The sequence below is a fragment of the Microtus pennsylvanicus genome, chromosome 15, assembly GCF_037038515.1.
Source record: "Microtus pennsylvanicus isolate mMicPen1 chromosome 15, mMicPen1.hap1, whole genome shotgun sequence".
Lineage (NCBI taxonomy): Eukaryota > Metazoa > Chordata > Mammalia > Rodentia > Cricetidae > Microtus > Microtus pennsylvanicus.
In genome coordinates, this window is record NC_134593.1 from 19,538,243 (window position 1) to 19,551,526 (window position 13,284).

At 47.0% G+C, this 13,284-nt stretch overlaps 1 protein-coding gene across 4 annotated transcripts in view; it reads right to left on the reverse strand.

Moving 5' to 3' along the window:
• The window catches only part of Atp8a2 (ATPase phospholipid transporting 8A2), a 542,501-nt gene that overhangs the window by 14,893 nt on the left and 514,324 nt on the right, over window positions 1-13,284 (reverse strand). For all 4 annotated transcript variants that reach the window (XM_075950134.1, XM_075950131.1, XM_075950132.1 and 1 more), the window contains one exon: window positions 1,482-1,573. In XM_075950134.1, the coding sequence (XP_075806249.1) occupies window positions 1,482-1,573 (92 nt within the window). The remainder of the gene's footprint in view (window positions 1-1,481; window positions 1,574-13,284) is intronic.

The window sequence follows — 13,284 nt, forward strand, 5'->3', positions numbered from 1 at the left end:
CCGGACAGGAACCCAGTGTTGTGACTCCAGAGGGGACCCCTGCAGTGAGAGTCCAGAGGGGACCCCTGCAGTGAGAGTCCAGAGGGGACCCCTGCAGTGAGAGTCCAGAGGGGACCCCTGTAGTGTGAGCTCAGAGGGGACCCCTGCAGTGTGAGTCCAGAGGGGGACCCCTGTAGTGAGAGTCCAGAGGGGACCCCTGCAGTGAGAGTCCAGAGGGGACCCCTGCAGTGAGAGTCCAGAGGGGACCCCTGCAGTGAGAGTCCAGAGGGGACCCCTGCAGTGTGAGTCCAGAGGGGACCCCTGCAGTGTGAGCTTAGAGGGGACCCCTGCAGTGTGAGTCCAGAGGGGGACCCCTGTAGTGAGAGTCCAGAGGGGACCCCTGCAGTGAGAGTCCAGAGGGGACCCCTGTAGTGTGAGCTCAGAGGGGACTCCTGCAGTGTGAGCTCAGAGGGGACCCCTGCAGTGAGAGTCCAGAGGGGACCCCTGAAGTGTGAGCTCAGAGGGGACCCCTGCAGTGAGAGTCCAGAGGGGACCCCTGCAGTGAGAGTCCAGAGGGGACCCCTGCAGTGAGAGTCCAGAGGGGACCCCTGCAGTCTGAGTTCAGAGGGGAACCCTGCAGTATGAGTCCAGAGGGGACCCCTGCAGTGAGAGTCCAGAGGGGACCCCTGCAGTGAGAGTCCAGAGGGGACCCCTGCAGTGAGAGTCCAGAGGGGACCCCTGCAGTGTGAGTTCAGAGGGGACCCCTGCAGTAAGAGTCCAGAGGGGACCCCTGCAGTGAGAGTCCAGAGGGGACCCCTGCAGTGTGATTTCAGAGGAGAGATCCCTGCAGTATGAGTCCAGAGGGGACCCCTGCAGTGAGAGTCCAGAGAGGACCCCTGCAGTATGAGTCCAGAGGGGACCCCTGTAGTGAGAGTCCAGAGGGGACCCCTGCAGTGTGAGTTCAGAGGGGACCCCTGTAGTGAGAGTCCAGAGGGGACCCCTGTTGTGTGAGTTCAGAGCGGACCCCTGTAGTGAGAGTCCAGAGGGCACTCCTACAGACTGCTGTGCTTGGAGAATCCCATCAATCCTCATGCCTTGACTTCTACCTCACCCCTTCAACATGGCTGTACCCAGAGCCCATGATGATGACCTAGAAGCCACAACATAGCACCACGACCTGTTGCATACAGGTGCTCTCTGCTTGAGCCTCTGAGTTTGTGCCCTCAGAGCTTTGCTACACCCTCCTTGGGCCATGGGGAAATAGGGAGGAGCCGAGGGCTGGTGGGTAACATAATACCATCCTTCTCTGCCCACTGAGAATGTCCCTGTTGGCAGGCAGAGCTCAGCGGAGCTGCGCAGCAGACCATCAGTGTGCTCTTTGTGAGCTCCAACCTTCAGTTCCCAGAAAGTATTCTCACTCTATCAGGTGTGGTAGCCATCCCTGGCCTGGCTGCCTCACTCCCCCTGCCATCTGCCACCCACCGCTACCCACTGTCACTTACGGGTGACACACTGCTGGATGGAGCCTGCTCGGAAGAGGGTCGGGGGTGTCTTCCTGCTAAGTCGCTTGATCAGACGGTCACGCTCGTTCATCCTGCAAGAGAACAAAGAAGGTCAGGGGCCAGATCACTCCAACACCTCTCTGAGGGATCCAGATAGCCTCAGACTGAGAGAAGGGGTAGCATGGCCTCCTTTATCAGAATGTTTGTTCCTGTTTTAGAGGTACCAGGCAGTATGTATGCCCTTTCACGCCAGGACGATATCTATCTCCTCCCTCCACCTCTCTCTCCATGTTAAAGCCAACCCCAGAATGGTTATGGACTTGGAGACTGGACCTGTCGTATGGTAAAATGACATTCAGATGGAAAGGCGATCATGAGTCAGACAGACACACACGGGGAAGTCTATGTGAGTACCCAGGCAGAAGACACGGGGAAGCTGCAGACATCAGCCCTGTGGACATTTCTGGCTTAGATTCAGAGCTCAGGACAGAGAGGCGTTCGTCCTTTCTGAGGCACTTGGTCGAAGCAGCTGGAATTCCGAGAAGACAAGTCCACCCCCCCCACTGCTGTTTGCCGAAAGCTCAAGCACCCTAAGAGCCTGGAGCCTGAGGATACCTGTGCAGATCACAGCCCCTGCATGTACCCAAACAGTAGAGACTAGAATTGACTTCATAAAATTAAGAACTTTAAACTGGGCCCAGTGGTGCACACCTGTAGCTTCAGCTACTCGGAGCCTGAGACCCGAGCATCACATCTACCCAGGAATTTGAGGCCAGCCTGGGCAAATAGGTAGCAAGATCCACTCTAAACAAAGCAAAATAAAACAAACAAAAACCCAAAACAAGGAGGGCTGGAGAGATGGCTCAATGGTCAAGAGCACTTGCTGCTCTTGCGGAGGACCGAGGGTCCAATTCATTCATTCATATTTGTGTTTCTGCTGGACTGTTTATCTTTTTGCTGCTAAGTCATAGTGGTTTCTTGTGTAATGGATATGCCAGGTCACATGACGGCTCACGATCATCCATAACTGCAGTTCCAAGGGATGTGATGGCCTTGGACACTGCGCATATATGTGGCGCACATACACACAGCAGGTCAAACACTCACACACGAAACTTTAAAACTCTAAGAAAAGTTAAAATACATCAAAGGACCTTACAAAGGAGCAAGAGGAAACTACAAAATGGGAGAAACTAAAGTGGTATATTATTTGCATTTTAATAAATTAATCTTGCCTGAAGACCAGAGGCAAAGCTAAAGCCACTAGAGGTCAGGCAATGGTGACACACACCTTTAATCCCAGGATTTGGGAGACAGAGGCAGACGGATCTCTGTGAGTTCAAGGTTACCCTGGGTGGGGGAAGTCCTTCTGTCTACGTGTTGCTTTTATGGTTAATGAATAAATTTCTTTCAGTCAGTGGCTTAGCAGAATAGAGCTAGATAGAAAAACTAAACTGAATGCTGGAAGATAGAAGGTGGATCAGTGAGAAGCCAAGGCGCCGTCAGAGGAGAAAGCGTGAGCTGCCAGTTAGAACCTCGCTGGTAGGCATGAGCCTCATGGTAAAATATAAAATAATGAAATGGGTTAACCAAAGATAGAAGAGCTAGCTAGAAATATGCTTAAGCTATTGGTCAAGCAGTATTGAAAATAATATGGTTTCTGTGTGATTGTTTCAGGGTCTGGGCAGCAGGGAACAAACAAGTAGCCTTTCCCAACACTTTGGACTACACAAGATCAATGCAGAAGCAAATCCAGGTGGTGGTGGCAGCCTACACCTTTAATCCCAGTACTATGGAGTCATATGCCTTTAATCCCAGCACTAGAGGGAATATAAAATGCAAGGAGAGAAAGGCTTGGGCTGCTCAGTCTGCGGTCACCCAGCCTTAGTAGAAGTAAGAGTTTTCTAGTGGCTTGGCTACTTTGCTTTGGTTTTCGGGGTAAGCCCCAATTTCTTTCTCTGGTTTTTATTATTCATGCTCCAAGAAACAATTGCTAATTAATTGCTAATTAATCATATCTGATAAGGACCTGGCACCTAGAATACATAAGTAACTCTTACGAATGAACAGCAAAATGATGAATAATGCAACTGAAACATGAACAGAGGACTTGAATACATTTTTGTACAATGAAGATACACACTGGTCAGCAAGCACATGCAAAGGTATCCAACATATTCATGACTGGGAAAATGCTAATCAAAACCACAATGAGACACCATTTCACACTCACGAGGATGGCGATGAACACAACCAAAACAAACTCTCAGGAAAGGATGAGGGTTGGAGAAGGTGTGGAGAAACTGGGACCCTCTTATATCACTAGTGGAACTACAAGATGGTCCCTTGGAAGTTAGCCTGAATCAATGATATCACTGAGCCACTCTACTCCTAGATACAGATGCTCCACTCCAAGATACAGACATTCCACTCCTAGATACAGATGCTCTACTCCTAGATACAGACAGACTCTCTACTCCTAGATACAGATGCTCTACTCCTAGATACAGATGCTCTACTCCTAGATACAGATGCTCTACTCCTAGATACAGACATTCCACTCCTAGATACAGATGCTCTACTCCTAGATACAGACAGACGCTCTACTCCTAGATGCAGATGCTCTACTCCTAGATGCAGATGCTCCACTCCTAGATGCAGATGCTCCACTCCTAGATGCAGACGCTCTACTCCTAGATGCAGATGCTCCACTCCTAGATGCAGATGCTCCACTCCTAGATGCAGACAGATGCTCTACTCCTAGATGCAGATGCTCCACTCCTAGATGCAGACGCTCCACTCCTAGATGCAGATGCTCTACTCCTAGATGCAGATGCTCCACTCCTAGATGCAGACGCTCTACTCCTAGATACAGACAGATGCTCCACTCCTAGATGCAGACGCTCTACTCCTAGATACAGACAGATGCTCTACTCCTAGATACAGACAGATGCTCTACTCCTAGATACAGATGCTCTTCTCCTAGATACAGACAGATGCTCTACTCCTAGATACAGATGCTCTACTCCTAGATACAGACATTCCACTCCTAGATACAGATGCTCTACTCCTAGATACAGACAGACGCTCTACTCCTAGATGCAGATGCTCCACTCCTAGATGCAGACGCTCTACTCCTAGATGCAGATGCTCCACTCCTAGATGCAGATGCTCCATTCCTAGATGCAGACGCTCCACTCCTAGATACAGACAGATGCTCTACTCCTAGATGCAGATGCTCCACTCCTAGATGCAGATGCTCTACTCCTAGATGCAGATGCTCCACTCCTAGATGCAGACGCTCTACTCCTAGATACAGACAGATGCTCCACTCCTAGATGCAGACGCTCTACTCCTAGATACAGACAGATGCTCTACTCCTAGATACAGACAGATGCTCTACTCCTAGATACAGATGCTCTTCTCCTAGATACAGACAGATGCTCTACTCCTAGATACAGATGCTCTACTCCTAGATACAGACGCTCTACTCCTAGATACAGATGCTCTTCTCCTAGATGCAGATGCTCCACTCCTAGATGCAGACGCTCTACTCCTAGATACAGACAGATGCTCTACTCCTAGATGCAGATGCTCTACTCCTAGATGCAGACAGATGCTCTACTCCTAGATACAGATGCTCTACTCCTAGATACAGATGCTCTACTCCTAGATACAGATGCTCTACTCCTAGATGCAGATGCTCTACTCCTAGATGCAGACAGATGCTCTACTCCTAGATACAGATGCTCTACTCCTAGATACAGATGCTCTACTCCTAGATACAGATGCTCTACTCCTAGATGCAGATGCTCTACTCCTAGATGCAGACGCTCTACTCCTAGATCAGATGCTCTACTCCTAGATACAGACAGATGCTCTACTCCTAGATGCAGATGCTCCACTCCTAGATGCAGATGCTCTACTCCTAGATACAGACAGATGCTCTACTCCTAGATGCAGATGCTCCACTCCTAGATGCAGATGCTCCACTCCTAGATGCAGACGCTCTACTCCTAGATACAGACAGATGCTCTACTCCTAGATACAGATGCTCTACTCCTAGATACAGACAGATGCTCTACTCCTAGATACAGATGCTCTTCTCCTAGATACAGACAGATGCTCTACTCCTAGATGCAGATGCTCTACTCCTAGATACAGACGCTCTACTCCTAGATACAGATGCTCTTCTCCTAGATGCAGATGCTCCACTCCTAGATGCAGACGCTCTACTCCTAGATACAGACAGATGCTCTACTCCTAGATGCAGATGCTCTACTCCTAGATGCAGACAGATGCTCTACTCCTAGATACAGATGCTCTACTCCTAGATACAGATGCTCTACTCCTAGATACAGATGCTCTACTCCTAGATACAGATGCTCTACTCCTAGATACAGATGCTCTACTCCTAGATGCAGATGCTCTACTCCTAGATACAGATGCTCTACTCCTAGATGCAGATGCTCTACTCCTAGATGCAGACGCTCTACTCCTAGATCAGATGCTCTACTCCTAGATACAGACAGATGCTCTACTCCTAGATGCAGATGCTCTACTCCTAGATGCAGATGCTCCACTCCTAGATGCAGATGCTCCACTCCTAGATGCAGACACTCTACTCCTAGATACAGACAGATGCTCTACTCCTAGATCAGATGCTCTACTCCTAGATACAGATGCTCTACTCCTAGATGCAGACGCTCTACTCCTAGATACAGACAGATGCTCTACTCCTAGATACAGACGCTCTACTCCTAGATACAGACAGATGCTCTACTCCTAGATGCAGATGCTCTACTCCTAGATACAGATGCTCTACTCCTAGATCAGATGCTCTACTCCTAGATACAGACAGACGCTCTACTCCTAGATACAGACGTTCTACTCCTAGATACAGACTCTCTACTCCTAGATACAGACATTCCACTCCTAGATGCAGACGCTCTACTCCTAGATACAGACATTCCACTCCTAGAAACACTCTAACTGAGACTGGAATCAGAAGATCCCTGCATACCAACACCCATGCCAACATTATTCACAGACATGAAGGGGTGAAAATCAAATATCCATCAACGGATGAATTAATGAACAAAAAGTGGCATCTCCCTAGGAACTCATACAAGGACTATTATGTTGTGTAGTATAGAGGAATTCAGCCATGGTCCACAACACATGGACATACTTTAAAAACATACCTGGTCCCAAAGACTGGGCATGAACATACAAAATTTCCAGACTAGGCAATGTGTGAGAACAGAAAACGAAAAGTTAAAGTTGCCAGTGACCACAGGGTGTGTGTGTGGGGGGGGGGGGATAGAATGAATGCTTCAAGTATGGTGAGTTTCTAGGGAGATGGACATGCTCTGAAAGTCTGGCAGGGTTCATAATATTGGAAACACAAATGCCACAGAACTGTAGGCTTTAAAGTGAAAATTCTAAGTTCTGTAAATTTGATCACTACTGAAAGCAGGAAAATTCAATTTTAAAAAAGAAGAAGTAGGTCTTGACTCAAGACCAGTTCCCTCCCATCCTCCAAACTGCTGGCATCTTGATAGCCCATTTCTCCAGCGCCCGCCACGGGGGTGTTGAAATAAAGTGTTGTCTTCGCTTATTCCCCACTGTGTGCTGGCACAGGCAGGTAAGCTAGCTGGGATCTACTGGTATGGAAGGTGTTAGGTAAACATGAACTCAGCCTAGCCATGCGCTACGTGCGGTCTTGGTGCCTCCCCAATAATGACGTTGAAACTGAAGCTCTGACAAGTCCTCACAAACGGGCCCTTTTTTAGAAGCTGACATACCTTGGAGGAGGTGTTATGTTCCTGTCCTGGAAAATAAGTCGTCTGAGGAAGGAGGGGCATGCTGGGTAGGGTTGTGCTGGAGAAAAATAAACTCTCACGTCCAAATTTCTGCTAGGAAGAGCTCCCCTCCCCTCGAAGTCACATAAGCCTGGAAATTGAGCTGCCCAATTGTAAGAGCGCACTGCAGCCCGTGACTACTGGCCTGTTTTTACCTCCCCCCAGCAGATCCCACATCACAGAAGATGCTGTAACAAAACCTCTAAGAGATAAGCTTTAGAAGTTCATCATTAAATTAGCCGCTGGGCATTCTTGAAAACATAGACGTACAGGGCTTGCCTAAAGGGTTCAAGACCCTGGGTTCACCCCAGCACCCTAAAAAACAAAAACCAGCAATAACAAGAACATGGAGATGATTATGATAGGTCCCTTCCCTTCAGGTAGAACCAGGCACCTCCCAACTCAGAAGGCACTGCAAAGTCTCCCTTGCCTCACGTGACGGCTGTTCTTGGTGGTCAACTTGACCACATCTGGAATTATCTAAAACCCAAAAATGGTGGGGCACTCCTGTGAGGCACTTTTGCTTAATTTGAAGTGTGAAGATCGACTTCTAGTCTGGATCTTTGAGGTGGGAAGACATATCTTTAACCCAGATTAATCTGGGCCACGCTTTCTGCGGGAAGCCTATATGAGGACCTGGAAGAAGGAAGCTTTTGCTTTGCCTGCTTGCTCTCGTCCTGCTGCCAAGTCCATCCCTTCACTGGCATTAGAGCCTACTTCTTCAGGATTCCAGCGTCTACTGCACACCAGCTGAGCCGTCCACGAGGCTGGATGGACTGAAGAGCTACTGTGCTTTTGGACCTTCCATCCGCAGGCAGCCGTTGCTGGATTAGCTGGACCACAGCCTTCAGGCCACTCTAATAAATTCCATGTGTACACACACACACACACACACACACACACACACACACACACGTAAAGAGAGAGGGAGGGAGAGAGAGGTTTATTCTCTGAGTTCTGTTACTCTAGGGAAGCCTGACTAATGGACCCCAGAAGCAACAGGGACACTTCACATCTAGAACAGAATTTGTTGTGTTTCCACAAAACCCATTCTAGCAAAGACTTGATCTATCTACTGTTCAGACTACAGCTTTAGTGCCTATTGCTCTGTAGAATTTCTAGAATCTTCTCTGAGTTGTTTTTTCCATTTCACCCTGCTGAGTTTACCACAATCTCTACTAGCATGCTCATAGCCTTATACTGTGTTATTTATGTGTACAGTGAGATTCCTCAGAGACTGTCTTTCTTTCTGCATTTCTCCCAGTGCCTACACCAGCTGAGCACAGAGAACTTGGCTAACAGTAAGAAGTTTCACGGACTATGCTGTGACTGTTCCTCCTCTTCTTGTATGTACCTATGATGTGATCATGCCAACTTCTGCTTCTTCATGTGTCTTCCAGGACAGTACCTAGCTCAGGCTACAGCACATTTGCCGCAGTGGCCCAAATCAATACCTCTGTGTTGTGCTTTGAAAACCACAGAGTATCTATTGTCTCCTAAAAAAGAGAACTCATCTAAAGTATAAAGAATGTGAACAAAAGTCTGAATTTGTAGAGAAGAAACACTGTATTTTCTTTAACTTCAGATTGCAAGGAATTGCAGCAAGCCAGTGTAGCTGAGCGTGTGACAAGGTTAATGAACAATCTTAAATTCTATTCCAAAAATAAGTAGGCAATATTTCCTGTCCTCCCATCTCACTATCAGAGTTGGGGGCTAGGGGGCAGAGGCTGGCAGTGGTCTACTGCTTAGGTGACTTAGACAAGCTGTCGGATGGTGGGGACTAGGGAATGCTTCCGAGTGTCGAAGAAAACCTTATTTTCTCACAAGGTAGTTTGGGCAGATTCTTGCCAAAAGGAGAATTTGTCTAGGAAGGACAATACCAAATGGGTCAGCAGAGTAAAAGGGAAAGAAACAGATCCTCAGCCTCAGAATGGGTGGTATCAGCCCGCCTACAGGGCTAACAGTCAGTGCGAGCAGGATGCTGAGGGCAGGGTGCTCTTGACATCTGAGAGTGTTCTGTTGTGATTGGCAGCTGGGATAGTAATGTGTACAATTCAGTGAGGTCAGGAGGGAAGTTCAAGAGGAAACATGTTGACAGCAAGCAGTTACCCTGGCCTCGGACCTGCAGCAGCAGCCGAGACAGAAATGGTCATAGGCTGCTTCTAAATGGTATTTTATCACCAGAGCCTGTTAGCTCAGGAAAATAACAACCATCATGTCAAATCTCTGCTTGGAGAGACCTGGAGAGCAGGAAGGTGGAGGAAGACATTCCATTACTCCTGCTAGGTACTGCTGATGATTCTGGAGTCAGGTGTGAAAAAACCTAATAAGCCTGAAAAAGCAGTGGGAAGAAGGGAGAGCCGTGAGGAGCCACAACATGGAAACCTAAGTGTCCACTGACCTCATACCTCAGGCTGAGAGCTGAAGAGCTCACAATCCCAAATGCTCGCAAGAACAGATAAAGAAGAGCTCAGCCACTACTCTGTAGCCACAGTGGGGGAAACAGCAGGTGATAACCCTCTTAATCCCAGCCAGACACCCTAGAGTAACCTGTGATTCTCTCCCACCCGTGCCAGCTGTGACCAAGGGGAAGCCTGGGCTTGTACCCCGAAGACACATCAAAAGGCTGTCCGGCAGCACCTCCTGCAAACAGAGAGCCCATAGTCCTCCCTGACAGCCAATGGTGTGTTAGTCCTGTTCCCTGAAGGGTCAGTGAGACCTGTGGGATGTCCACAGGGACCTGGATGTCTATCTCCAGCCAGCCAGTGTGGCTTTCCTCCCCCTGCTCACGGCGAGTCAGGGGAGCTCAAATAGACAGCCAGAACCTATAGTATCTACAGAGAATATCTAAAGAGCAGGAACTTCTCCTCCTGCCCAGCGGGCATCAGCAGAGAGAAGACCCTTGACAAGTATAGGCTGCCATTTAAAACCCAGAGTCTCTAACGTCCAGATTTTATCATCAGGATGATAGGGACAGTGGAATTATCTAATGGACTTTAAAGTGGTTATGACAAAAATGCTTCAACAAGCAATTATGAGCAAACTTAAAACAACAACAAAAAATTTGGCCAGAAGATAAAAAGAATTTTAGAACCAAGATACTTAATAACTGAGATAAAAAACCTTTAACAGACAGGCTCAACATGAAAATGGCTGGAGAATAGCAATAGTCAATGGACTAGAAGGAGACGGAGTAGCAGAGATCACCCAGTTGGAATCACAGAGATAAAACAGATCAAAAGGACTGAAGAAGTCTGGGGACCTGGGGGCAGGGGTGGCTGAAGATCTAAGGTCTCTTCACAGTCACAGACAGGAGGAAGCAACTGGGCTCGAAGGCACTGGGAGAAATCATGGCTGAATGAGTTCCAAATTTGTTGGGAAATCTAAACTTACAAAGCAAATTCGAAAAGAGAGAAACACTGAAGAAATGCAAGCCAAGAAAGGCTTTAATTCGGCTTACCAAGACTAAGATAAAGGTAAGATCTCCAAAGCAGCCAAAGAGAGACAGCACCTTATCTGTAGGGAAGGCTAATTGGAACGTTAATGTGCTTCTCATGAAAACTACGGAGGCCAGGAGGAGGGACAGTCTCCCCCCTGCTGGACAGCAGCCAGTCAACCAATGAACTGTCAGTCCGAGAAACCATCCTTCAGAAACAAGAAGGAATAAGACATTCTCAAACGGAAATTGAGACTTTGTATCTAAAGACATCCCCCCCCACACACACACACACGAGAGGCTGAAAGAACGGACTGGGGCATACGGTGGAGGGAAAGAGAACCTAACAGAACGAGTCTTTCTTCTGCAGTTCTCCAAGTTATAGTGGACGAGCATAGGTAGAAATTAAGCACTACCTGATGTGTGGTGAGGAGACAATTGTAAGTGAAGACAGAGACAGGATATAAAGGGAAGGAATGTTTCCCTGCTTCACTAGAACTGGCAAAACGAGCAATAGAGTGAGCAGTTACATATCGATAACCAAGTGCCTAAAGCAGATCTAAAAAAAGGATTCTAAGTCAGAACTCACAATCACAATAGATACATTGCAGTGGGATTCTGAAAACACGTTTTTATAGTGGGGACACAGGATATAGTTCCATATACAGACATCAATAGAAGTAACCCACCTTGTTAACATGCTATTTGTTTTCACAGACAAAACATCTTATAAAGTTTGACACCCATTCATGGTTTTTAAAAAAACGAAACTCCTCTTAGCAGGTTAGATGGGAACTTTTGTTATTTCTTTGTTTATTTTAATTTAATTTTTTTTGAGACAGGGTTTTTCTCTGCCTTGCCTGTCCTGGAACTCACTCTGTAGATCAGCTGGCCTCAAACTTAGAGATCCACCTGCCTCTGCCTCCAAAATGCTGAGATTAAAGGTGTGCACCACCACTGCCTGGCTAGATGGAAACCTTTTAACTTGACAAGAAAATATCTACAAAAAAAGCCTACAGCTAAAATCATACTCAGTGAAAACAGACTAAGTGTTCCCCTTGGGGAACATAGCAAAGGCATTTGTTCTTACTGTTCTTTCTTGTTGTTGTTTCGAGACAGGGTTTCTCTGTGTAGCCCTGACTGTCCTGGAACTTGCTTTGTAAGACTAGGCTGGCCTCAAACTCAGAGATTCACCCGCCTCTGCCTCCTGAGTACAGAAATTAAGGGTATGCTCCACCACCTGGCTGTTCTTACTATTCTTATTTATCATGGTGCTAGAAGTTCTAGACTATGCAATAAGGCAAGAAAAGAAAAGAAAAACCTGGGGTTCAGGATATAAGTAATAACAGTGCCTGCATTTGTAGTTGATAGAATGTCTAGAAAATTTCAGGAAATACATTATCAACATTTAGTCAGAACACTTTTAGTAATAATATGTGAGTTCATCAAAGTCACATGATACAGACACCCAAAAATACAAAAATGAGCAAGTAGTAATGAACATATGGACTCTGGAACTAAAAATATGCAGCTTACAACTGCTCAAAGAAATATCTGAAATATCTATATGCAAAGCTAACAAGTCATTAATACTATTGTGAACTGAAAGCTTCATGGCTCAAGTCAGGATCTAAATAACTCTCCTCACTTTGCTAAAGCAAAGGTTTACTGAAATTTCTAACAAAGTCCCAACAACATTTTTGTGGCATAGGTAAGATTATCCAACACGGCTGGCTCAGGGGTTAACATGCTTGCTAGATGAGCACCAAATGTGAGGACTGGAGTTTGGATCTCCAGAACCCATACTCACTATGAGTGTGTGGTGCCCCGTTGCAATTCTAGCCCTCACAGGATGGAGTCAGAGGATCCCCAGGACAAGCTGGCTGTTTAGAGGAACCATACCAGCCAGCTCTGGGTTCCAGCTGAGAGACCCTGTCTCAATGAATAATGTGTGGACCTCCACTTGTGAGCATACATGCACATACACAGTTGCACCACACACAGAGACACATGCAGAAAAGATTATACTAAATATGGAAAAGCACGAGCAATTGTTAACAATCCTTCTGGAAAAAAAATAGGGCAGTGGGGTAGCAGTCTTCCTGACTCAAAGGTATGTGATAGTCCTGTAGTTATCCAGGTGCTGTGGCTATAGCATGGGCTTTATAAGCACACGGATATAGATGGAATAGAAAAATAGAATTGAATAGAGTAGAATAACCCAGAAACAATAACCCTCCCCAAATGCTTCCCATGTAATTGTTTTCCCTTCCTTTGTTCTGTGGCAGGGATTGAGTCCAGAGCTTCATGGGCAGTGTTGGTTTGAAAGAAAATGCCCCCCCAAAGGGAATGGCACCATTAGGGGGTGTTACCTTGTTGGAGGACGTGTGTCACTGTGGGGGTGACCTTTGAGGTCACCTTTGCTCAAGCTTCACTCAGTGTGACACTCAGTTCACTTCCTGTTGCCTGCAAGATGCAGGACTCCTGGCTACTTCCCCGACGC